This window comes from Marmota monax, unplaced genomic scaffold (genome assembly GCF_021218885.2).
Source record: "Marmota monax isolate L192 unplaced genomic scaffold, Marmota_monax_Labrador192_F-V1.1 WCK01_AAM20220418_F8-fsc00052, whole genome shotgun sequence".
Classification (NCBI taxonomy): Eukaryota; Metazoa; Chordata; class Mammalia; order Rodentia; family Sciuridae; genus Marmota; species Marmota monax.
This window is the reverse complement of record NW_026693473.1, coordinates 10720043-10743617: the sequence shown is the minus strand read 5'-3', so window position 1 is coordinate 10743617 and position 23575 is coordinate 10720043. Positions and strand designations below refer to the sequence as shown.

The 23575-nt window shown below is 32.0% G+C and overlaps 1 protein-coding gene across 4 annotated transcripts in view; it reads left to right on the top strand.

The window, feature by feature from the left end:
• Opa1 (OPA1 mitochondrial dynamin like GTPase) overlaps positions 1-23575 on the top strand; it is an 83771-nt gene that overhangs the window by 55897 nt on the left and 4299 nt on the right. For all 4 annotated transcript variants that reach the window (XM_046457874.2, XM_046457877.2, XM_046457875.2 and 1 more), the window contains 5 exons: positions 883-1023; positions 3373-3489; positions 4608-4701; positions 5137-5247; positions 22409-22483. In XM_046457874.2, coding sequence (XP_046313830.1) covers positions 883-1023; positions 3373-3489; positions 4608-4701; positions 5137-5247; positions 22409-22473 — 528 coding nt within the window. In that variant the 3' untranslated portion in view covers positions 22474-22483. The remainder of the gene's footprint in view (positions 1-882; positions 1024-3372; positions 3490-4607; positions 4702-5136; positions 5248-22408; positions 22484-23575) is intronic.

Sequence of the window (23575 nt, the reverse complement as noted above, 5' to 3'; positions counted from 1 at the left end):
TCCTTCCTACCTCAGACTGAATAGAAATGTTTAACCAAACAGTGAATGCCTCTTTCCTAATATTTCTCCTAATGTGCCATATCTTCAGAGAGTAGTAATTGGTACTTCCATTTACAAGCTAATTAGTTGCATTTAAAAGTGTTATTCTTGTTTAAAAACTTATATTCCATAGTTGTGGTACAGTTTGGAGCAAAGTCTTGTTGTAACTTGTTTAGAGTAATAGATTTTTTTTTAATCATACAATTGATTGAAAAATGAAAAATTAATTTGACACAGTATAAAAGTCTTGTTTTCAAACTTATAATGTGTGTTTATGTGTGTTATATCTGTTTTCCTCCTTTGCTGAGCTTTATGAACAATTATAGAGAAGAGGCTGAAAGTGAATCATTTAAGAATGATAAGTACCTCACAGGAACAGTCTGAAGTGTGATTTTTAATGAAAAGACTTTTTTAAAATGTCAAACTAGCATTTTGTATTTAATCAGGGGAAAAAAAGGTCAACAGATCTGAGTTCTCTTGGGCATTACAGAACATCATCTTTTCTCGTTTTCAGAGTTCTTTTCCCTAAGCCTAAAGTAGGTGGAGAAAAGGAAGTATATAGTAAGATACCTGGTGCTGTGACTTCAATAGTAAAACATTGCAGCAAGAGTAAAATTTAATAAATAGGTCTGATTCCTATTTTTTCCCCTTTTTAAGGCAAATTGCCCTGCATTCATAGATCACTTACCCATATTTGTGTTAGATACTGTGTTTTTTTCTTGCTGTGATTAAGCTTGTGTCACCTATTATGCAATAGCGATGTACCTATTAAAATTGGACTCTGTTTTTACAAGTGCCAAAGTAAAAGCATCTAAGCATAGTCCTCTTTTCAACATTTTAAAGTCTGTTCACAATGAAACAAAGAATGAATTGGAGAAGATGTTGAAATGTAATGAGGAACACCCAGCTTATCTGGCAAGTGATGAGATAACCACCGTCCGAAAGAACCTGGAATCCCGAGGAGTAGAAGTAGATCCAAGCTTGGTAATAAATATTGCTGAAAAATACAAATCTGCTTTCTTAATCATTGTTTTATGCAGTACAATGTTATTGCTTGTAATGTGTTACATAGATATCTAACTGCTTAATGTTACTTTATTTCCACGTTTGCTGACATGAAAACTTGGTCATTTTTATTATATGAAGTTATTTTGTGAAGAAATGTTATGCTCAGTATTGCTTTTTAAAGGATAATCTATAAATAGGAAATTGAAATTTAGAAAATTGGATTTTCTTGGGCAAGTTCAGCAGTTCTTGCAAAAAAGGATGAAACTGACCCGTATCTCTGCATCACGTCACACTGTTTTAGATTGCAAAATAGAATTTCTGTTTAAATATGGCTCATTCTGCACATATATTGTGTATGTTTTGCAGTCAAGTATACATATGATAGATTTAGAAAAAATATGAATGTTTTTATTGAATTGGATAAGACTTGTGTTTTATCTCATTTTCTTTATTTATGATAAATAAGAGGACAATCTAAACTTCAGACTACTTTTTGCTTACCTTCATAATGATTATTTGCAACAAATTTTTAAAAAACAAAATAAAACTTTACAGGTCTCCATTTCCTGCTAGAAAATAAAGGATTCAGAAGCTCCTTTTAATATTAGCTTAAGTGAAACCCAGTTAGAAAAGTTAATCTAGTGGGGAGAACAGTCATATAAAAATTTCAGAATCACCCAGAAGATTTTTTTTAAAGATTATATTTCTTCTGCACTTGAGAAATACATATACTTGCTTTAAATTTCACAAGAAAAGAAAAAACTGGTCAATATGAAAGTAGTTAAAGCTGTTATAAAACTAACATTATTTATAAATTGAATATGAGATTTTTTAGTTGAATATAGATTTAATTTGTCTACATTGGTCTTTACTCTTATTAATAAAAAGTTGTAACAGATTGAGCATCCCTAATTCAGAAATCTGATATCCTGTAAAATCTGAAACTTTTTTAGCTCCAACTTGATGCTACAAAAAGAAAATTCTAATCAAACCTCATGTAACTGGTTATAGTCAAAATTCAGGGGCACTAAAAATATTGTATGAAGTTACCTATAGGCTGTGTGGGTGTATATAAACATAAATGAATTTTATGGTTAGACTTGGGTCCTGTCCCCAAGAATCCTTGTTGTGTGTATACAGATACTTCAAAAAATTCTGAAATCTGAAATATGTCTGGTCCCAAATATTTTGCTTAAGTGATACTCTTCTTATATTCAGTTTGATACTTTTAAATTTATGTTGATTTGGTTAATACAGTTGGAAGGATTTTCTCTTAATAGTGGAGTAGAAAATGTTGTATGATTTTTTTAAGCTTTTGCCCAAATCTAAAGATATAGATTGTGTGTGTGTATATATATATATATATATATATATATATATATATATATATGGAGATATATATATATATATATCTTCCTTTCTGTAAGCAAGAGAAATCTATTTTTTTAAGTGGTGCTTTGTTTCGTATGTCTTACAAAAATCTAAAATAAGAAGCCAAATGCTATCACAAGAATATTGGATATCAGGAGTTGTAAATTCTAGTACAGTTTCATTACATTACATTTAATAATTGATAACTCTCTGAGCCCCACTTTGCCCATCTGTCAAAACATGTTGTTGATACTTGTTTTCTCTACTTAGCATTATTCGTGTTATATTCAAAGAAAGACAATAGGTATGAAGAAGCATTGAGCTCTAATACTATTATGTAGTAATAAAGTGGTAGGGATCCTACTGGTATGATAGCGGTGAAGTTTAATTATCAAAAAGGAAATATTAGCTGGGCACAGTGGCACACACCTGTAATCCCAGCAGCTCGGGAGGCTTAGACAGGAGGATTGTGAGTTCAAAGCCAACCTCAGCAAGTTGACGAGACCCTGTCTCTAAATAAAACATAAAAAAGAGCTGGGGGTATGGCTCAGTAGTTAAGTGTCCCTGGGTTCAATCTCCAGCACCAACAAGAAAGAAATATTGTTGTTCCAAGATCAGATTCCTGGTCCTAACTCTGCCTTTCAACCTCTTTTTTGCCTTGGTTTCCTTTGTCCTGATTAGGCAAGGATAATTCCCGCGCTATCTGTTCTACAAATTGGTTGAATAAAACAACAAGCTTGTTTAAAGCATTGCATGTTTTGAAATACATGAACTAGTAAATGTAATTTTGGCTTGAAAAACAATGTAAGTGAATAAAGAAGGTTGATAAAATAACAACCTTGCTGTTGCTTTTAATTAACATTTTTGTAATAAATTTTATGTATAACTTCTTGGTGTGATTGATCAATGTGAAGAGTATAAAATAACACTTTAATTTTTGTTTTCATATTTTAGATTAAGGATACTTGGCATCAAGTTTATAGAAGACATTTCTTAAAAACAGCTCTAAATCATTGTAACCTTTGTCGAAGAGGCTTTTATTATTACCAAAGGCATTTTGTAGATTCTGAGGTAAGGTTTTCCAAAACAAAGGGAAATATTTTTTAGCAATAGTTGTTTAAAGATATTGAAAATTAAGCTTTAATTTTAATATGAATTTTAAGTCCTTTGTTCATCTAGAAAATATATATAGTTTATAAAAGGTATTCTAACTCATCTTTTCAAATATATGTGCTACTTTGGTAGTGACTACATCTACCATATGTATCATTCCCAGTGCCTCTAAAGAATGTAAAAGAATATGTAAAATAAATAATCACTTATACTCCTTAGACTTGAAAGTTATTTTAGTTAGCATTTCTATGTGCTTCTGAGATTTAACTTTTTCTGGGGAGTGTATGTGTGTAGTATAATCCATTTGCATAATAGAAATCATACAGCAAAGCAATTTTATTTGAAGTCTGTCATATATCTTAATTATTTCTTCATATCACTAGAATCTTGTTTTAAATGATTCTTTGAAAGAACTAAAGTCATAATAAACTGTTTTATAGTTTAGAACATTTTTCTAAGTAACCCCTAGATGGCAGCAGACTGATGTGTTTTGACCATTTTTTTATAAGTAAAAGTACTTTTAAATATCCTTTTGAAAAAGCTGTATTTGTGAGACCTCCAAAACACTTTTCTGTTGTTTTCAGCAGCTTAAAATAAATCTGTGTTTAAATGAACCTATATAAAAGTGTCAAGTTTCTTGCATAACTTTAATTGTTGAAAAGAACATTTCGTAATAGAATAAGCTTTAAAAAAAATGACTTGCACACTCAAAGAAAAGAGGTTAACTTAAGGACATATTTAAGACAAACATGGTTGTTAACTAAACCTAAATATAAATTGAGAGTATACATTATGAATTTCTACTTTTGTAACACAATGAAATTTTCTACTTACCAAGTTTATTTGCTTACTCATAGAAATTAAAACAAAGCTATGTAGGTATGGTTGAGATAGAATCCAAATCATGCAAGATCTTATCAATCTGTATAGAAAAAATTCTGTAGTTTATATAAACTACAGTAAAGAAGTATATTTTGTTAAAACTTAGGATAAATACTGATTTTGATAGTTATATTTACAGTCATGGTTTTCATTTTTACTTTTTATTTGTTAATCTTAGTTACTTAATATTTCAGCTGGAATGCAATGATGTGGTCTTGTTTTGGCGAATACAGCGCATGCTTGCTATCACTGCAAATACTCTACGACAACAACTTACAAATACTGAAGGTAAGCCACATAGAAACTGCTTTTTAATTTGACCTTTTTTTGAGACAGGGTCTCACTAAGTTGCTTGCAGTCTCACTAAGTTGCTAAGGCTGGCCTTGAACTTGTAGTCTTTCTACCTCAGCCTCCTGAGCCACTGGGATTTCAGGAATGTACCGTCATGCCCGGCTAACTTGACATTTTTAATAAAACAATTCCAAAATACTTCCTTAAAAAGAGATTGATTAGAAAAGCTGAAAATTATAATTTGCCCCGAAAATAGTAAAAATAAATTGTAATTCAAAAAGGTTGGGAGATAAAGCATACCGAGCATCTACCTTCTTTATGCAAAAATTGATAAATGATTAAAAAATGACTTACTCTTCATGTATGGTTAATTTTATCATTCTTTGCATCATAAAAACAGTGCTCCTCAAGTTTTTTATTTACTTTGAACAGTTAGGCGATTAGAGAAAAACGTTAAAGAGGTATTGGAAGATTTTGCTGAAGACAATGAGAAGAAAGTTAAATTGCTGACTGGCAAACGAGTTCAACTGGCAGAAGACCTCAGTAAGTAGATCCTCCTGCTCCCTACCTTACCTCCTATTCCCCCTTCACCTTTTACATTGTTTTGTTTTTCCATTTAATCTAGAATTTATAGGAAAGCTAAAGTATCTATCCACAAGGAACTTTGTTTTTTTTTCTCTTGGAACTGTCAGAGTAAGAAACTGACTTAAAGTCCCATCATTTCCAAGTACTTTCTGTGTATTTCCTAGAAACAAGGATTTTCTAGCAACTACCCAAATCAGGATGCTAATACTGAGACATTGCTGTATGTAATTCTCAGACTCCGTTCAAGTTTTACTTGTTGTCCCAGCATCATCCTTCCAGATAGCAAAATGTTCCAGGCTCATTCCCTAACCCAGCTTTCAGTTTTTAGAGATTTTTATTTAGAAATCAAGATCTGAGAACTGGATAGTCTCATTATTATTGAAATATCACAATTCCCATGTATTCTCAGTGTAGAGAGTTAGAAATACTGTTGTGTTTGTGTACATCTAATCATGTACAGATGCACATCCACACATTTACATCTCTGTTTCTAGTCATCTGTCTTTATATTTAGGTTTCTCATGCCACTTTGGCATTAGAGGTAAGTATGTGCTAACACAGAAAACCTGCACTCAGATCTGAACTGCGTTTATAAGCTGTATCTTAGGCAGAATCTCCCAAAGTCATGTCTCCTTTACTTATAAGATGACTGCTATCATAATGATTGTTGAGAGAATTTGTTCTGCAAGTATTTAGAAGTCCCTGGTTCATAATTTCATGCTAAATTAGTACTAGATATGTCACTGTCACAATTGTGTACAATTTTTTTAATCCCTCAGGATAATTATCAGACAGTAAAATATTTCAATGAATTTTATCAGCATGTATATTTTAAGTGATTGAAAAATGACGTTTTTTTCTAATATTTTATAATAGAGCCTACATAATCCTATACCCTCTACTCCACTCCCAGTTTGATTATTTAAAGAAAGAATATTACTAACTCAAATTCTGTGTACTATCAAGCCAAGTTCTCTTGATGGTTTTTAAGGGCAAGTAGTCCTATGGCTTCATAGTGCTCCTTTTGTCCATATAAAATTATAGTGGTGTTAATGTACCAAATAATATTCATAAGCAAGGGTTGGTTTCACCAGTGACTCAGCTTCATCATTCACACTAAAGGAGATGAGCCATGATTTTGTTCAGTAGTTGAAAAAGAGTCTTGAAAGTGTCTTCACCTTATTGTTTATCTTTGGTGTAACTCTTGGGAATATCATCATGGATGCTTGCAGTCTGAAATTTTGAGCTTAATAGCCAATACTGTATCATACAGACCAAAGTTTCTAATACAGCATATTCATTTAAGAGGGTAGTATGTTAGCTTATAAAGTTTAGAGAAAGAGCAGCTATCAAGAATTTTCATTATAATTTCAAAATAGTGAAGAGTAGTATAATGTGAGGATGATTAAAATTTTGATGCATCATATTTTTACCAGTCTTAAGCTTACCTGGGTCTTAAATTATTTCATTGCTTCAGTGATTCATTGATTTTTACTTTAAAATGAGTCCATCAGAAATAGTACATTGTTTCTCCTCATTCTGGAAAAGATATATTCACTATTGAAATGAAGCTAGTTAAGAAGAGCAAAGAAATGAGGAAGGAAAAAAATGTCTCAAGAAGCACAGAGAAGAGGATTCATATTTAGAAATGAGAATCTCTGGAGATAGGCAGGGAGAGGACAGGATAAGTCTGCAGCATGTTAGGGTTTAAAAGTAAGGAAGTGCTTGAAGGATGATGGGGACATGTCAACAGGACACAGAGGCCCTGTTGAGACTCTAACTGGCCAAACCTGGGACAATTTAGATGACAAAATAAATAATAATAACAAATCTTAACTCATCAAATGAAATAGGAATCCATAAATTGATAGTTATGTCAATAAGTGAATAAAATCAGTGGTGAGTAGCAGGATGTTTCTATGATCATACAGAATATCTCCACAGAAAATACATTAAGGAAAAGAGTAACTTTATAGTGGATAAACCTGACACTCACTACCTTAATCAAGTGGTCAAAGTTAATATCAGTAATGTTCACATCAAAACCATGTGCCACCTTACAGAGTGCAATGAGAAGACCCTAGCTTCACTTCCAAGATATTCTTAGTAAGGATGCATAAGTTAAATCCAGTCATAACAATATATCAGAAGAACCCAAATTAAAGTACAGTCTACATAATCTTCAGCTACTGGGACCATGAGAGAGAAGGAAAAACTGAGAATGACTAAAGACATGAAAACTTAGTGGAGTGTCTGATCCTGAACTTTTGAATTTTGTCTAAAGGACATAAATGGGACCATCAGTGAAACTTAAATGAGATCTGAGCATTTCTGGGTACTAATATGCCAGTATTGGTTTTCAAGTTTTGATTACTAAATTGGAATTATTTAGAAAAATATCCTAATTTGTAGGTAGTACATAATAGAATATTTTGGAGTAATGGGACATAAAGACAGTAATGTTTCAGGAAAAAATGTTTTTGTAGTGTTCTTGTAACTCTTGTAATTCTGACATTATCTTCACACAAAGGGTTTTTTAAAAAAAAAGATTTGTGGTTTATAACTAATGTAAGGATCTTGGTTGAAAATGACATTTGAAAACATGACCTGAATATATCAAAAGACTGAGTTACTTCATGGACAATTTAATAAGAATGCAGCTCATCTTTGTACCTTTATTCCTTTTTTTTCAGTACCTATTTACACTTAGAATTGTCCAGTATTGAAATATATTCATTATGACCTCTGAGATTCTTTTGACTTTCTAGTAAGATTAATTTCAAAGGATTTTTTACAACCTTTTAAATATAATGTCAACTTAGATGGAATCCATTTTAACTCCTAGTGTAATTTTTAGTAACATGACCAAACTATTTGTTGAAATAGACCACTTTTAAAATACTTTCTTTAGAAAGATGAAGATTGGTATTATGGCTCAATTCAGAGTTGTCCTTTCTGTTATAATAGATTTTGATTTATAAATTAAAATTTTTTTGATTGTCATATAAAACAAATGAATGCTAAGATTTCATAAACATATATATATATTATTTTATGTATATATTTGGTTGTGGATGAACTCTTATTTTTTTTTATTTATTTTTATATGGTGGCCATAATTGTACCCAGTGCCTCACACATGCCAGGCAAGCACTGTACCACTGAGCCAGCCACAACTCCAGCCCCAAGATTTAATAAACTTTTGTTGTAATTTGTTCTTCCCCCATCCCTCCTTTGAAACTGAGATCTGGGCACGGTAACAATGGCTCATACTGTTTGTTGCTAAGCATCCTCAGTACAACATGGAGTTCTTTTATTCTTTATTCTGTGATTATTGTATCAACTATTAATTAGGTTATTGTGAGTGTTTGGACCATTATTATAAAATTGCTTGAGACTTCGGTTTCTGTCTTTCATTCACTAAAGCCCAACTTTTACTTGGTATTCTCTGTGTAATCGTTAATACCCAAAAATTAAAGAGCCATTAACTATCATTTAGATTGCTCAACTTTCAACCTGATATTTTAATACTGCACTGAACTAACTTATAGGGGAAAACTCAAACCTTTGAAAAAATATAATTATACAGAATTATTCTTTTTGGGTTGCTTCCATGATTAACAGTATCCTCCACAAGGTGGGTCAGAAAGACATACATTTTAGTGATGATGACTTTCATCTTCACAGTTATCCTGTGTACTTCCTATAATTTAAAAAGCTTTCAAACTATATGAGAACTTTGATAGAACATCTAGGTCAAAGAACTCCAAAGTATATGTGAAGCCATAAACAGATTAAATGAATTAATTTTCTTTATATGACTTATAAATATATCTCCAGATATACTCTGTCAAATTGCAGCATAATTAAGTAGCCTTTAAGTTGCCCAAAATTCAGACAGTTTTTTAGTGTGTTTGTGTTCATATTTAGAGTCCTAAAGTCCAGCTGTGACAGATATGGAATCTTTAATTGAACAAAGTGGCCATTATTCTAAATGTAGGCTTTTTGTTGAGGTAGATTGGGAGCATTGAAATGTTTTCTAACAAGTTTCAGTGTATTACTTCATATTTAGTAATGAAATGTGTCAACATTGATAAATTTCTTTACTCGGGTTTCCATTGTACAGGCTTATTGTAATGGTATAGTTTGATATCCTTAGTGTTAAAAACAGTATAACTAAAGAGGCTGGTAAATTAGAATTTTCCAATATCCTCAACTTCCCCCATACCGGCAGTTAATTTGCTCTGCTGACTCCCTACGCGAGGTGGCAACAGCTGGCCTTTTTACTGGAGCTCAGAGGGATTAGAGAGAAGGAATCACAGCAGCGTGCTCGGCCTCTTGCCTCTGTTGACTGTTCTTTATTGTTTGATGCCTGAGCATCTCCCAGACAGCAAGCAATTGTTTCTGGAAACTTAAAGTTTGTTTCTCTTGGGTGTATACAATGCTGTTAGGGCTCCTCTTTGTGTTTCTTCACGTTCCCAGTCTCCTCTTATCCTTCATCCTATGCTTTCTCTGGATAATTAGAAAGGAGCCAAGATAGAACCTTTGTATCTTCATCTGCATAAGATTCATTTGTGATCCTAAAACTTAAAAATACAGTCTATAGATGGAAGATTCTTTTTTATTCTTAGCTACCAGATATTCAATAACAAATCATTTTTATAATGAAAATGTTTTTATTCATATTAATATTTAATAATTGCATTATTAAATGTACTAGTTCATTTCTGAAGTGATGGAAAGAAGGCAGCAAAATAATCTAAAACTATTATTTTAAAAGCTAAGATGAGAAGAGGAATGTAATATAGCTACTTAAACCTAAAAAGACCTTTTTGAACTCAAACATTATTCTGATTTATGGAATAGCTATAGAATATCTTTATGTCATGGTAAAACTTGAATAAAAATCAGATAGCTAAATGGAACCCTTAGTTAGCCAGTATGGTTTTATTCTAATGTATTTAGAAAGGAAAAATGTTAAGATAACTCTTGAACTTAATTTCCATTGGTCACTTTACATTCCTAAACTTCTCCCATGCATATCATATCTTTGAGTGTGGTAGATAAAAACAGTGACCCTGAAATATTGTTAGACTGAAAATCACCCCAAAAATATTATTAGAATTTGGAACTTTATATTTCACAGAAAAGTAAGTTACATGTACACATGTAAAAAACTATTTTCCTAGAGGTTTGGCTCTGACATGAATATTTTGACAAGACTCCAAAGGTAATTTTTGTCATCCCACCAACATCCATCATCACCTACTCCTGGACCCGTACTCTTGGAGAGTTCTTCCTCTTCACAACAAGACAATTTATTGTTTTTTGTTTTTTTTTTTTTAATTGGGATAAAAATTTTAAGTCCGATAATATGACTGTTGAAAATTTGGTAAGTTAATTTGAACTCCAACTACAATAATATGTTCATTTTCATTCTAAAGACTTATGAAAGAAAATGATTTTAAAAGGATTTAAAGGTGGAGAAGGTAACATTGAGCTGTAGAGTTCTAGATATCTAGATCCATAGGGAATCTTTTTGTGTGTGTGTGTGTGTGTGTGTGAGAGAGAGAGAGAGAGAGAGAGAGAGTGTGTGTGTGTGTGTGTGTGTATGTATGTACCCTGGATTGAACTCAGGGACACTTGACCTCTGAGCCACATCCCCAGCCCTATTTTGTACTTTATGTAAAGACAGAGTCTCACTGAGTTGCTTAGCATCTTGCTTTTGCTGAGGCTGGCCTTGAACTCGCTATCCTCTTGCCTCTGCCTCCCCAGCTGCTGCTGGGATTATAGGCATGCAGCCACCATCCCTGGCCAGAGGAAATCTTTTTTAAAAGGAAAAAAAGTGGGGGTGCATCATAAAGAATACAATAAGGTCCTCTGGCGGGAATGATGCACTATAAGGACCATAATTCGTATATCCTCGTTTGTTTCTCATACTATTACTGTGTTTGTTTGGCCTCAACACTGTTTCATCTCTCCTAGCTTTTAGCATTTCTTTAAACAGTATTTTTCCTTTCTTTTTTTTTTCTTATGTACCTCCTTTTCGATAATTATCACTTGAACCTAAACCATTATTTTCCCTCCTGTCTACATATTTGCCTTCCTTCGGTTATTAAAAACCTTATTCAGGTACTGCCAGTGGATTGTTCAATTGAACAGAATGAAGGCTTCCCATTATTAGCAACTGTAAGTCAACCAAAATAACCATTTAAAGAAAATATTTTCATGTCTGTTATGATTGACCCACTCTGACCATGTGATCTGGTTCAGTCTTCAGTTCACCATACCTTATGTTATATATTATACAAGTTCTGTGAATGTTTGATCATGATCTTTTAGTACAGAGTCTTCATTAATCCCCTTCTCTTGACTTAAAAGGAGGAGGAGGGAGGCCCTTTTCATCCTAAGAAACCTTCTTCTACTCTCTCTCATCAGAAAACTGTCATCTCGTTTCTCTCATACAGCAGTTTACATTTGCTATATTCACTTTTATACTCACCCACTTGCTTCCTCATATTTTGTAGTCTCGCTTTCAGCTACATAGAAGCCTCTTATTTATAGGTCATCAGTGGTTTAAGCTATCAGTGCTTAAACTTTTTTTTCAGTATTGAGTGAATATTTTTTTTTCCCCTTCTTTTTAAATTCATGCATTATGTACATGGACTCTTTAAGACATCTTTTTTTGGGGGTAAAAGTGATTGCCGTTTTAAATTCTACCTTTGTAATTTTTTTTTAATAGTAAAGTGAAATTGATAGATGAAAGCTGCTAAGGAAGATAGTAAAGGATTAAGTCTGCAAAATGAGGCAGGTTCTGCTTTTTTTGTGTTCTAGCCACAAAAAAAAAATAAATAAATAAATAGAAACAAAGAGGAAGAAGAGTTTTCACAAAACATAATAATCCTTGGGGAAACTCCTATGTGTTAGAGAAGTAGTCATTTATACACAGAATTCCATATGACAAGGCTATGGTAGTTAGCTTTCCAAATTATTGATGAGGAAATCCAGAATCAAAATGGGCTTTTAGAATGGAGCATATTTTTCATGGCCTGAGTCTCTTTGAAAATCATGACTGTGGGATATCGATAAATTGGTACAAGATTAAAAGGATATTTACTGCTCCATATTATTATATAGGCTACTGGTACTCAACACTTTGTTAGCAAGTATATTCTTTTTACTCTAAACTCAGCTTTTGTTAAAAGTACTAATAAAAGCAAGAAAGTTTGCTTCAGTAATCTAGGGATTGAATCTGTAGTTTTATATTAAAGTTAAGTTTTATTTATGTGCCATTGTGAAAATATTCTTTGATTTTTCAAAAAGCCAGTGCACATATTTAAACCTAGAGATTAGGCTGTTTCTCCCCTTCTAGTAATGCTTACTGTGGTTTTCAGTGAGAGAAATTAGAGTGAATATTTTTATTTGTATTAAATTTTGTTTGGTTTGGTTTTTTAACTTTTATGTTTTTGAGTATTCTCCCCATTTCCAAAATGGAAAAAAATAGAACAGAAACCTAAATATAATCAGAAAACAATCCACTGACCTATGCAACAATTATAAAAAACAAAATTAAGCAAGATATGAACACATTTTTGACAGAGAGCTTAAAAATTGGTGAATTGATACCCACCGAACTAGTAGCCTCTGTGAAGTACAGTTCTCAGGGTGGTTGGAGGGGTGGGCTAAGGCGAAAGGAATGTTAATTTTTTTATGATTTTATACATTTCTAAATTTTATACATTTCTAAACTCTTATCCCTACCCCCCATTAGCACAATTTAAAAGTTACCTTAGAAATTTTATAATCTTAATTATCTTGTCCATGGGAAGGGAAGATAGTACATGATATGCACAGTCTTCAAAGTAACAGATATTTTCCCAGATAACCTCTTCATGGTTATGTAAGTACCAAGAGACATTGCATGAGATCCACATGATAATTGCACATCATGGTATCATCCTCAGTGGTTGTAATTCACAGTGAATTCTCATTTACTGCAACTTCCAATCTTGGGTCTGTCCTCCGAAAATGAATTGAAATCTTTCTTGTACTAGTGAAGTTTTCCAGCTTGTTTAGCATATTTTAAATACTAGATTTTCTCTTTCGTTGTTTCCACCTGTGTACAGAACATTCTGTTCTAATTTTTCCTTAGAACATTTCTTTCATCTATTCCCTACTTTTAGTATTTTGTGTCATAGAAAGAAGTTTGCTGTTTTTAACTTAGATTTCCTTTCTGCGCCAAGAACTTGATTTCTTTTTTTTAATCTTTAGAATCTCCTTTTATTGTACTACTTTATACCCTGAGGTATATGTCTTTAGACAGATCTTTACCAAGTACACTATCATAATTTTAGTGGGTTTTTAAAATTGTTATTATCACAAAACTAGTACACATGTATTATAGTGAATTACAAAAATATAGATGGTAAAATTTATTTAAGTGTTGCCAATCAGAGATTACCATTTTAACATTGTAATTTAACAAAATTTATAATGTAGTCCTACCAATTTATAATTTCTGGAACACAGTTTTCATTAAGAGTGCTCTCTGGTTGACTTCCTGTTATACCCCTATATCTTCATTTTCAGTGCCCTTATTTCTAGTTTCTCATCTGTCAGAATAAGCTAAATTTCACTTACTTTTCCTCACATAAATTTAGTTCAAAATGTTCATTCAGAGAAACAAGCAACATTAATAAAACCTATGGTTCCATTTACTTTATATAGTTCCAAATATTTCAGAAACCATATTGAATGTAGTGTAACATGTACTGAGAATCACTGTCCTTTGAAAGTTAATCCCCTACCTATATTTAGGACCCTTAGCCTTCCTATGTGTATTTATGTTTTCATTATGTCTCCCAAACCATTCTCAATGCTCAAATCAATCTCATCATAAAACTAATGATTGGTTTTTACATATAGTCCAGCTACTTTCTGATCTTAATTTTGTTTTACTCAGGAAAACTCTGTTTGCCTGATGCCCTACTTATAACAGTGCACTTGCTTCTTAACTTTGTGATCTTTTATTCTCACTTCTGCTGAAATAGATTTTTTTCCAAGATTACTGAAAATAAGAGAAAGCATTAGCACTTGGGATTAGAAAATATTCCCATTGTAACTGCATCATTTGATACTTTGGAATCAGCTTTCATCTGTCCCTCACATTTGTATAGTGCTTTACAGTTTACAAAACTTACATTTCTTTTAAAGTCATATGGAGCTTATAAGACATTTTTTCCTTTTTTTTTTTTTTTTTTTTTTTGCGGGTAAATTGATGTTCATTGAGCCTAATGATTTTTAGCCAGTTATATAAGTAGTTATGATAAAGCTGGGTCTAACAATATATGTTAGAGATAAAATCTTTTTGGAATTGTTTTTGGATTTTGTTAGTTTTAGAGCCTACTCTCCTAGTGAAAATAGTCATTAAGAATCTAGAAAAAGTGTATTTCCTCAAGATATGCATAATGATTTCATTTGTTTAAAAAAAAGTAATTCGAGTTTATAATATTTGTCATTTGCAATATTAACTTTTGATTTTCCTTTTCTACTGAGAAAAAGAAATTGCGGTGTAAAATTTAAAAGATTTTCTAATTTAACAGATATGTGAAAGTAATTCTGAAGTTATTTTCATTTTTTGAGCTGTATTTCAACTTATGGAACCAATGCAAGATGAGCATTTCTTGTCTGAAATCCAAAATGCTCCAGAATCCAGTTTTAAGTGCTAATGTGACACTTTTCTTGGCTTTTGAATTTTAAATTTTCATATTAGGAATGTTCATCCCATAGAGTCTAAACAGATATTCCAAAATCATCATCATCATCATCATCAGCAGCAGCAGCAGCAGCAGCAGCATCTAAAACATTTCTGGTCCCAAGTATTTCAGATAAGGGATATTCAGCCTATACACTATACCTCCTTCCAGGATTGTTGTGATGAATAACATAAGTTGTAAAGTCAGCCTAATAAAGCATGAATTCTGTTCTTCTTGTTTAGTACACTTTGTCCTAATGCAACATCTTATTTTAGGAAATATGACTTTTATTTCATTTTTGCATTTTATCTCAATTTGTAACTATTAAATACCGAGATTTTTAATTCTGTATTTTTTTTCGTGAATTTTTAGTTGGTTTCATGAATCAGTACATTCTCTGATCTTATTTCCTTTTACTTTTAAAATTACATTTATGATCTGTTTAAGAATCATTCTCATGATTCATTTGTCTGTTACGCCTCCTTTTTTAAAGTTTCAGCACTGAAGGTCTTTTGACAAACCAATATTTATAACAGTTTGACAGCAGGATGAGGAACAGCGTTTGTCTTTGTAACAGCTTGAAGAAAGACCCTTTCCAGGACCCAGTCATGCAGTTACAATCTTGACCTCTTTCTTATGCTGGGAACATACATACAGCAGCACCTCCCATGTGTTTTCTCCTCCCATTGACTGTCCATTCACTTCCCATCTGTTTTGCAGTCTTAAAGGAACAGAAGGGGCCCTCTTCTTATAAATCTGTCTTTGCAGGTGATAAATGGTGTCCTATCTCTTTAAGGGCTGCCTGGGTGGTTTTTCTTTTCTTAAAATGTTTCACCTTTTCTCCTAACAAAACTCAGAGCAATAATATACTTTTGAGAATGGAGGAAAATAGAAAAGAAAAACATGATCAATTTTTTTAAGCTTATTGAGACAGAATATTTCACTGATTTCTTTTCAGTCTTCCTAATTAATTGCCTAAATTTTTAAAAAATATATTGATATTTAGATTTTCCTGCAGAAGCAGGCAAATGGAATTTATTTACCTGCTTTGCAAGTATGTTCTCCTTTATTGGAGAAAATAAAACTGTTAAATGCATATGTAAAATAACTTTTTTTTACTTGTTCTAATTAGTTATACAAAAACTTTTAAAGATTTTATTGCTCATAATTTGAATTGATAGTTATAATATGAAATATTTCATGTACTTCATACAAAATAATTCACAGTAATCTTATGGTAGATAAGATTACAATAATCTTATTGTAATCTTATGGTAGAATCTGTATAGCTTTTATATTTAAAAAGATGATCATGAATTCCATAAAAATTTATTATCTTTTACTTCTATTGCTGAAAACAAATGCTATAGGTATTTATAATGTTGAGCTTTCCAACTGTTGAGCATAAATAAAAATAAATTCCTTTGCCCATGTAGAAATTATTCCTAGAAGGTTAAATATGACAAATATGTAGTCCCTGTCCCCACCCTGCAAAATGTTCTTAAATTACTGATTTAGAAAGCATTACTAATATAAAAAGACCACTTTTACAATATTATGGCATATTGTGTAAATCAGTTGGCTAATGGCATTTCCTACAAACAAGCTTGTTAGTTTGTTTATCAGTTTCCTGGCGTATCCCTAAAAGGACTTGAGGCAGTTTATAAACATATTCTATGCAAAAAATAAAAATACTTAAGTGAAAACATTGAATGGGAAGAAAGGGAAAATCTAAAGCAAATGAAGTGAAGTTTGGATTAAGATTGTTAACCCCTCAAAATAACATGTTCAAGGGTTCCACATGTTTTGCTAGGGGCAGAATGGTTGGTGTACATTGGAAAACTAAGTTGGTTACCTGATTCATGGTGACTGTCAGACAGGTACTTACGAGATGGGTAGGTATGCCAGGTACACATACCTGAGAGAAATTGCTCATCCGTCCTCTTAAAGTAGAGACAGAATTGAAGAATGTGAATCAAATGCCTACATATAATCATGCATTTCATGGACTCTTCATAGTAATGTTCCTCAGTGTAAGTTCATAAGGAATCTGTGAAAAATGAAAATGATGCAGTCCAAATTCACAGCTCTTTGGTTAAATTTACCTAAAGATAAAACATATCTAAAGAACTAGATGAATTATACATACCACATAGACAATATTCCATGAATATTATTTATAAAATATAAAAATATTTTATATTTGTTGATATTGACAAGCACCTGGAATGATAATACTCTGTTGGTAATTAAAGCAGATCAATAATCAGTGAGCTGAAATTAGGTTCACCATCCACTTTGAAAAGGTGAAGGGTCTAACAAGTGTGAAAACATGGATACAAGGCTAATCTGTGTGTACTCATACTGAAGTCTTCTGGAGAATAGGTTTCAAAATATGTAGAAAGTATTTGAAGAGGTTTTGATCATATTAGTCAAAAATGAGCCTGGCTCAAACATAAGTTGTAATTTACCTCACGGACTTTCTTAAGACAAACTTTCTTTCAAAATCATATGGTTTAGGGGTCATAAAATAGCAAATATTTTAATAATCATCTTTACTGTTTGAATTAAGTTATGGTTAAGTTGGTTCACTCAACTCTGAACACTGAATGAATATTCATGGACATCTATTACAGAGCAAGTATTGTACTAGGCTCAATGATTTTAAGTAGGGAATTCATAAAAGCAGTCCCTGCTGTTCCCCACATTGATTCATGAGAAAAACTTTTATAAAATTGATCTTTCCAAGATGAATCATATAGCTTTGTGAAAATATATTGCAGTTTATGATTACATTTTTTTCCAGAATGTTAACATCAAATAAATAGACACCAAGGAGTAAACAGAAAGAAAAATTTTAAAAGATATAATTATAGGCATGTGATCAATTAGAACGAGGACTATGACTTCTCCACAGTTGTAAGGGTAATGGCAAAATGCCACATTGTAGTGTAAGCTATGAGGTGATATACATCATATTATGTTCTCTCCTTTCTAAAAATGATATAAAATATTCCCCCATTGATAATCAGAGGATTAGAACAGGGATTTAAAGGGGGGAGAGGTCATCAAACCTTTCATTACTGTTTGTGAAGTCGAGTCTTAGAAGATTTTGTTACAATAATACACTTACACGCTTTTAAATTAGAAACATGGAGCTATCAATTATAGTTCCCAATCAACCTAAATAAACAGTCATGAAGAAAGTGGATGTAATTCTAGCCCAAACAAAAATTTCCATTTGAATTTTTAAAATAATGGAAATAACCCAGCCTTCACAGATCCCAGAAGTCTAGGACCCCAGCTTTGGAAGTCTATGCCAGTCTTAACTAGGTTTTCAGGAGATATGAATTGGTGCCTCCTCCTCATGTAACAGGAGGTAGAATTCTGTTTGTCTTCATTAATGAGTCTTGAAAAATAATCATGCCTGTTTCTAAGGGAAAAAAAACAGTGTTCAAGACTCAGAAGATAAATGCTAGATTGAGGCGTACCCATTTGACTGTATCTCTGGTTCTTCCTTTTATCAGCTATAAAGTGCACTTTTTTTGCCTTTGTCTAATCGAAGATTTTAACTATCATGTTCATTATCTTGAATCTGTTTTTACTCTTTTTTTCCCCTATGTTTCCCCACACTTTATATTCTTTCTTCTAAAAGGTACTTGCATAGTATAATTGTCTAATAAAAGGCAAATCTTTTAAGGAACAACATATACTAGTAAGAAGTGTTCCTTTAATTTTCAGTCTAGAAGTGAACAGCTCTTTATAACAGAATCTCACCTAAGAGGTATCTTAAAGCATGGTACAAAGTGCTTATGCAGCATGTTATAAAACAGTTCTGTTGAGGACATTTGGATCTTTGGATGTGTGGTTTGCTTAAAGTACCCTGCAGTAGTAAGCTTGCAGCTTGTTTCTTCATGCTTTCTTTAAAAACATCAAAAGTTGTAAAAGGTTTATTTCAGTGCATGTGGTAGTGTTTTGTGTGTAGCTCTTTGTTCCTGTTCTAAACTGGTATTAACCACTGAAGTGAACCTTCTCCTGGGTTTGGCCTTTGGCATTCACAGTGTATTCAAAACCTAATTACAGATTAGTCTATATTTGAGACTTTTAGAGCAAGTATCAGAAGACTCAAAAAGAAAATGAGAGTAGCAGTATCATTTCATGTGGAGATAAAGAGACCCAAAATGTGAATGGGTGTCAAGTCATCTAAAGAGAAGAAAAAAGAAGAAACTTCATTCACTGAGACTGGCGGTTTATGAGTCGGGGATTATGGGAATATTCATGACTCAATCAAGAAGCACAATGAATTGATGTTTGAAATAGCTCATCTTTTAAGTAAACATTGGGTAAAATGGAAAGTAGACTCCATATTCACTTCATTTAGAATTGTGTAACAGAAATAGTAGTTTGATAATCCCTTCCTGAGTTGGTTTCATTTATCAAATAAATCACAAATTCTATCAGAATTCTTTAATTATAAAATTTTAATAGGAAAGGGAGTTTGCTTTATAAACACTTAATCTGATTTATATTCATATTCCTGATTTTAACTGAAATATATCTTATTTCACATTAAAGGTAGTATTTGTAACAAATAGACTTAAAATAATAGTATTTGCTTTATTACTATTGATGTTCAGTTTATGATACTGAATCATACTACATTTGAATTATAGGAACACAGACAGAGCTAACTCTTCAAGCTTTAACATCCACATCTTTAGTAGTTACACCTACAGGATTGAATGAGGACCAAATGAAATTTCTTTTTCTTTTTTCTTTTTGCCCTAAGGATTGAACTAAGGACACTTTACCACTAAGCTACAAGCTCAGTCTTTTTTTTTTTTTTTTTTAATTATTTTAAATTTTGAAACAGATTCTCCCTAAGTTTCTGTGGGTCTCACTAAATTTTGCTGAGGCTGATCTCAAATTTGTGATCCTCCTGCCTCAGACCTCCCAGGTCACTACAATTATAAGTGTGTGCCACCACTTGCAACTGAAATGTCACATTTGAAATTACCACAGACATAGTAGATACTTCATAGATTTTGAGTGAAAGAGTAACCAAGGAATGCTTCCCAAAGAAAGGATATCTTCGTGTACAATAAGTGCATTGGGCAGGTGAAAAAATGACAAATAAATGAATTTTTTTTTTTTTTTAGTTAGCATTAAAAGAATACATCTGTGACAACTGATATTTTTTTCTTGTAAGCTTCCCCTCTGTTCATGACACCCATCACAATTGCTCCCCACTTAAGTTCCCTTTGTGTCATTCTTGAGGTTTCAAGGCATGGTGGTACTATGTCCTGATAGTCTAAATATAAGATTTTTTAATAAAAGCGTAACTTCTTAAGGGAAATTTGACAGGTTTTTTTTTTTTTTTAAATTCTATGGTTTTCATGTTAAATAGTTCTTTTAAGTGATACCACTGTACCTCATGCCTACAGATATTTTGTCCAGCTGAGGGTAGAAGTCATTAATAGGGTAAAAGTGTGGCTAGCTGCCTGGTTGCTCTCAAATCATGTATCAAATCTCTTTATAAGGTACGATATGCCCAAGTAGAAGTATTTATCATGGAAGCATTCAGAGGCACTACTGAGCCTCTAAATGCCTCTGAGGTTTCTGTGTGCTGTGCTATTCAAGTTTTTAAAGACTTTGTCCATTTCCAGAATTCTGTGAGACAGTTTAGAAAACTTTATCCTCCTCCTGTACACCCTTTTAAAAAATCCTTTAACTGATAAATTGTACTTTTGTGAAACGTTTCTACTCATTGCAAAAAACAGACTTGACTGTTTCTAAGCAACTAGACGGAATAATTTTAAAAACTAACAATGTAGCCTTATTTTGGGAAGGTACTTATGTTTACTAGTTTGACTGCTATTAAGAAATGAAAGCCAGCCTATCAAAATGTATGGACTAAACTAAGACATAGGTTGGGATTATTTTTCTCTACAGTCCTCTAGTTTAATCTTGTCTATAAGGAAGTAACGTCACCATTGTGATAACTATTATCATAGTTATGCTCAACAAATACTTTGATTAAAACAGGAGACCCTTCTTCCCCATAGGTTTTATATTAATCTTAATTTAATCAAAAGTTAGAAATACTAAATTGTCAGAAAATGATTGTGATATTACGGTCTTAATACACAGCCATAGAAGGCTTTGTAATGATTGCATGCGATGCTAAGAATCTACAAAAAGAACAGTTCTTTCTTTTATTGGGTACTCATCACTAATGCCCCTTGCTGTTAAAAAAGTCACTTGTATCTTTAATTGCAGATTATTTTCTTTCAAATATAAATGCTGAATATGAACTGTATCATCTATGATTTTTCTGTGGATACAAGTAGAATGCTTGCCAGTTTTACCTGTAGATCATTAGCTTTAAACCAGTCAGCTCACTTTATCTGATAATTTCCATAATATGTTAAGTTATATTACAAAACTGTTTGTAATCATGCTTAGTGTAAACCATAATATAGGAGATGCAGGATTAAGTTGTCAGTAATATGAATCATGACTTTTCCACTTTCAGTAAGAGATCATTATATACTGCAGATTGTTCACATTTGTAGAGAAAAATGTACATTTCCAAGATTTCATTTGGAAGTCTATAAACCTGAAAAACTTATATCAAGTAAATACTGTAAATCTGCCTTTACTGGCTCTGGTGTTTTAAAACTTTTTTCATTTACAACTGGAAAAGTACTTTTTTGTGTGTATTTTTAAAGTGTTATCACCTTTCTCTGTATGTTGTGAATATTTCCCACTGTTTTCTTTGCCTTTTAATCTTGTGATATTTAGAAGTGAAAGCATACATTTCTATGTGATCAGAATGGTTGATCTTTCCTTTGTTATTTCTCCTATTACTTTATACTTAAAAAGTCATTTCCTAGTCTAATAACAGTTAGAAATCCATCTGTATTTTCATTTTTTTAAAATATATTTTTTGGTTCTTTTTTGGTCCCCCTCCCCGCTTTTTTTTTGAGTTCTTAAAATGGTCTTGCTAAATTTTTTTGTTTTAGATTTGCTGAGTCCTTGCTTGGGCTTCAAAGAATATGAGAACTTACTAAAATTATATACAGAATGGTACATCTATTCTATACATGTATTCTCTGTAAGAATCCCTAACTTTTAATAGATTCCAAAGCACACACATCTTGTCCTCCCTCTTTCAAAAAACATTATGTGGACCTCAGATGGTATGGTAGTGGGGCTCTAACTTTTTCCTTATTCTTCAGATAGTTAAATAAGTATATTAGACCTTTTAGTAAGTGATTATCTCCTGTGGTTTGCCATGCCTTTAAAAAATAAATTTGTTTTTATTTAGCTAACTCATTCATTATCTCTTTTTATCTCCATAGAGAAAGTTAGAGAAATTCAAGAAAAACTTGATGCTTTCATTGAAGCTCTTCATCAGGAGAAGTAAACGGTATTAAGTGAGTAAAAAATCTGCTGCTGCTTTGGTACCAAGTACAAAATTTGTATTCTAAATTTTTATTAGCAGTTTACTACTCTGCTTGACTATATCCTGATTGTTCCTTACAATGTAATAACTTTAAGGCATGAATCTGAGAAATAGCTTCTGAATTTCATGTATATAATGTTCCTTTAAAAAACTTGATTGCCGTCTGGCTGAACCAAAAATATCCTCCAGCATTCATTATAGGCAGAACAAAGGTGAATGTAAAGAGCTAAGATATTTTATAATCTGCAGATCACTCATCATCTGCATGTTAAAAACTGAACTGTGTTATTTGTTTTATCCCTTATTCATAATTATTGGATAATTATGTATATGTTAAATATTCAACTTGTAAAATTTCTTATTTGGCTTGTCTATAGTAATTTTAATAATTGTTTTTAATCTTTTTCTCTTTTGTTTAAAAGCATTTAGATAAACCTTTTTCTGTTTAACTTACACAGCCTTAGAATTTATTACTGATCTTGATATACTGACACTTGTCTGATTCTGTGAAGTCTGGCATTCTAAGCATGTTTCTAATAAAATACATATTTAAGGATTTCCCTTAGTAGCATTATAATCAGTAATTGTTTGCTTTTACTGAAGAATTTGAAGGGAAAAAAATGCTATGGTTAAGCCATTATCATTTATTGTAAAATTTCCATTCCTTATCTGTGAGCTGTGTACAAGCAGCCTGCATGTGACAGGGTGGGAACTGGAAGGAGTAGAAATGTAAAGTTACTTCCCTGGCTGCACCCAGTTCAGTCTTAGCAAAACTACCACCTCTTCTCTACTATAGGGAAAATATTTTTGAGAAAGCAAACTAAAAAGAGAGGTACTGCTCAGATCATACATCATTTATAACAGTACTCCAGCAATAAATGAGAAAGGAAGGAGTTAAACACATTTCAAGGAAAGCTTTGTTGCTTTGTTTTGCTTATTTCTTTAAAGAACAGATATATAGAAGTATACAAAAATGCAGAATTATCTTTAACACAAGCCAAATATAACTTTGGTGCTTTTAAAGGTGTTTATTTACATTTATAAATTTTTCTACATCTTCCAT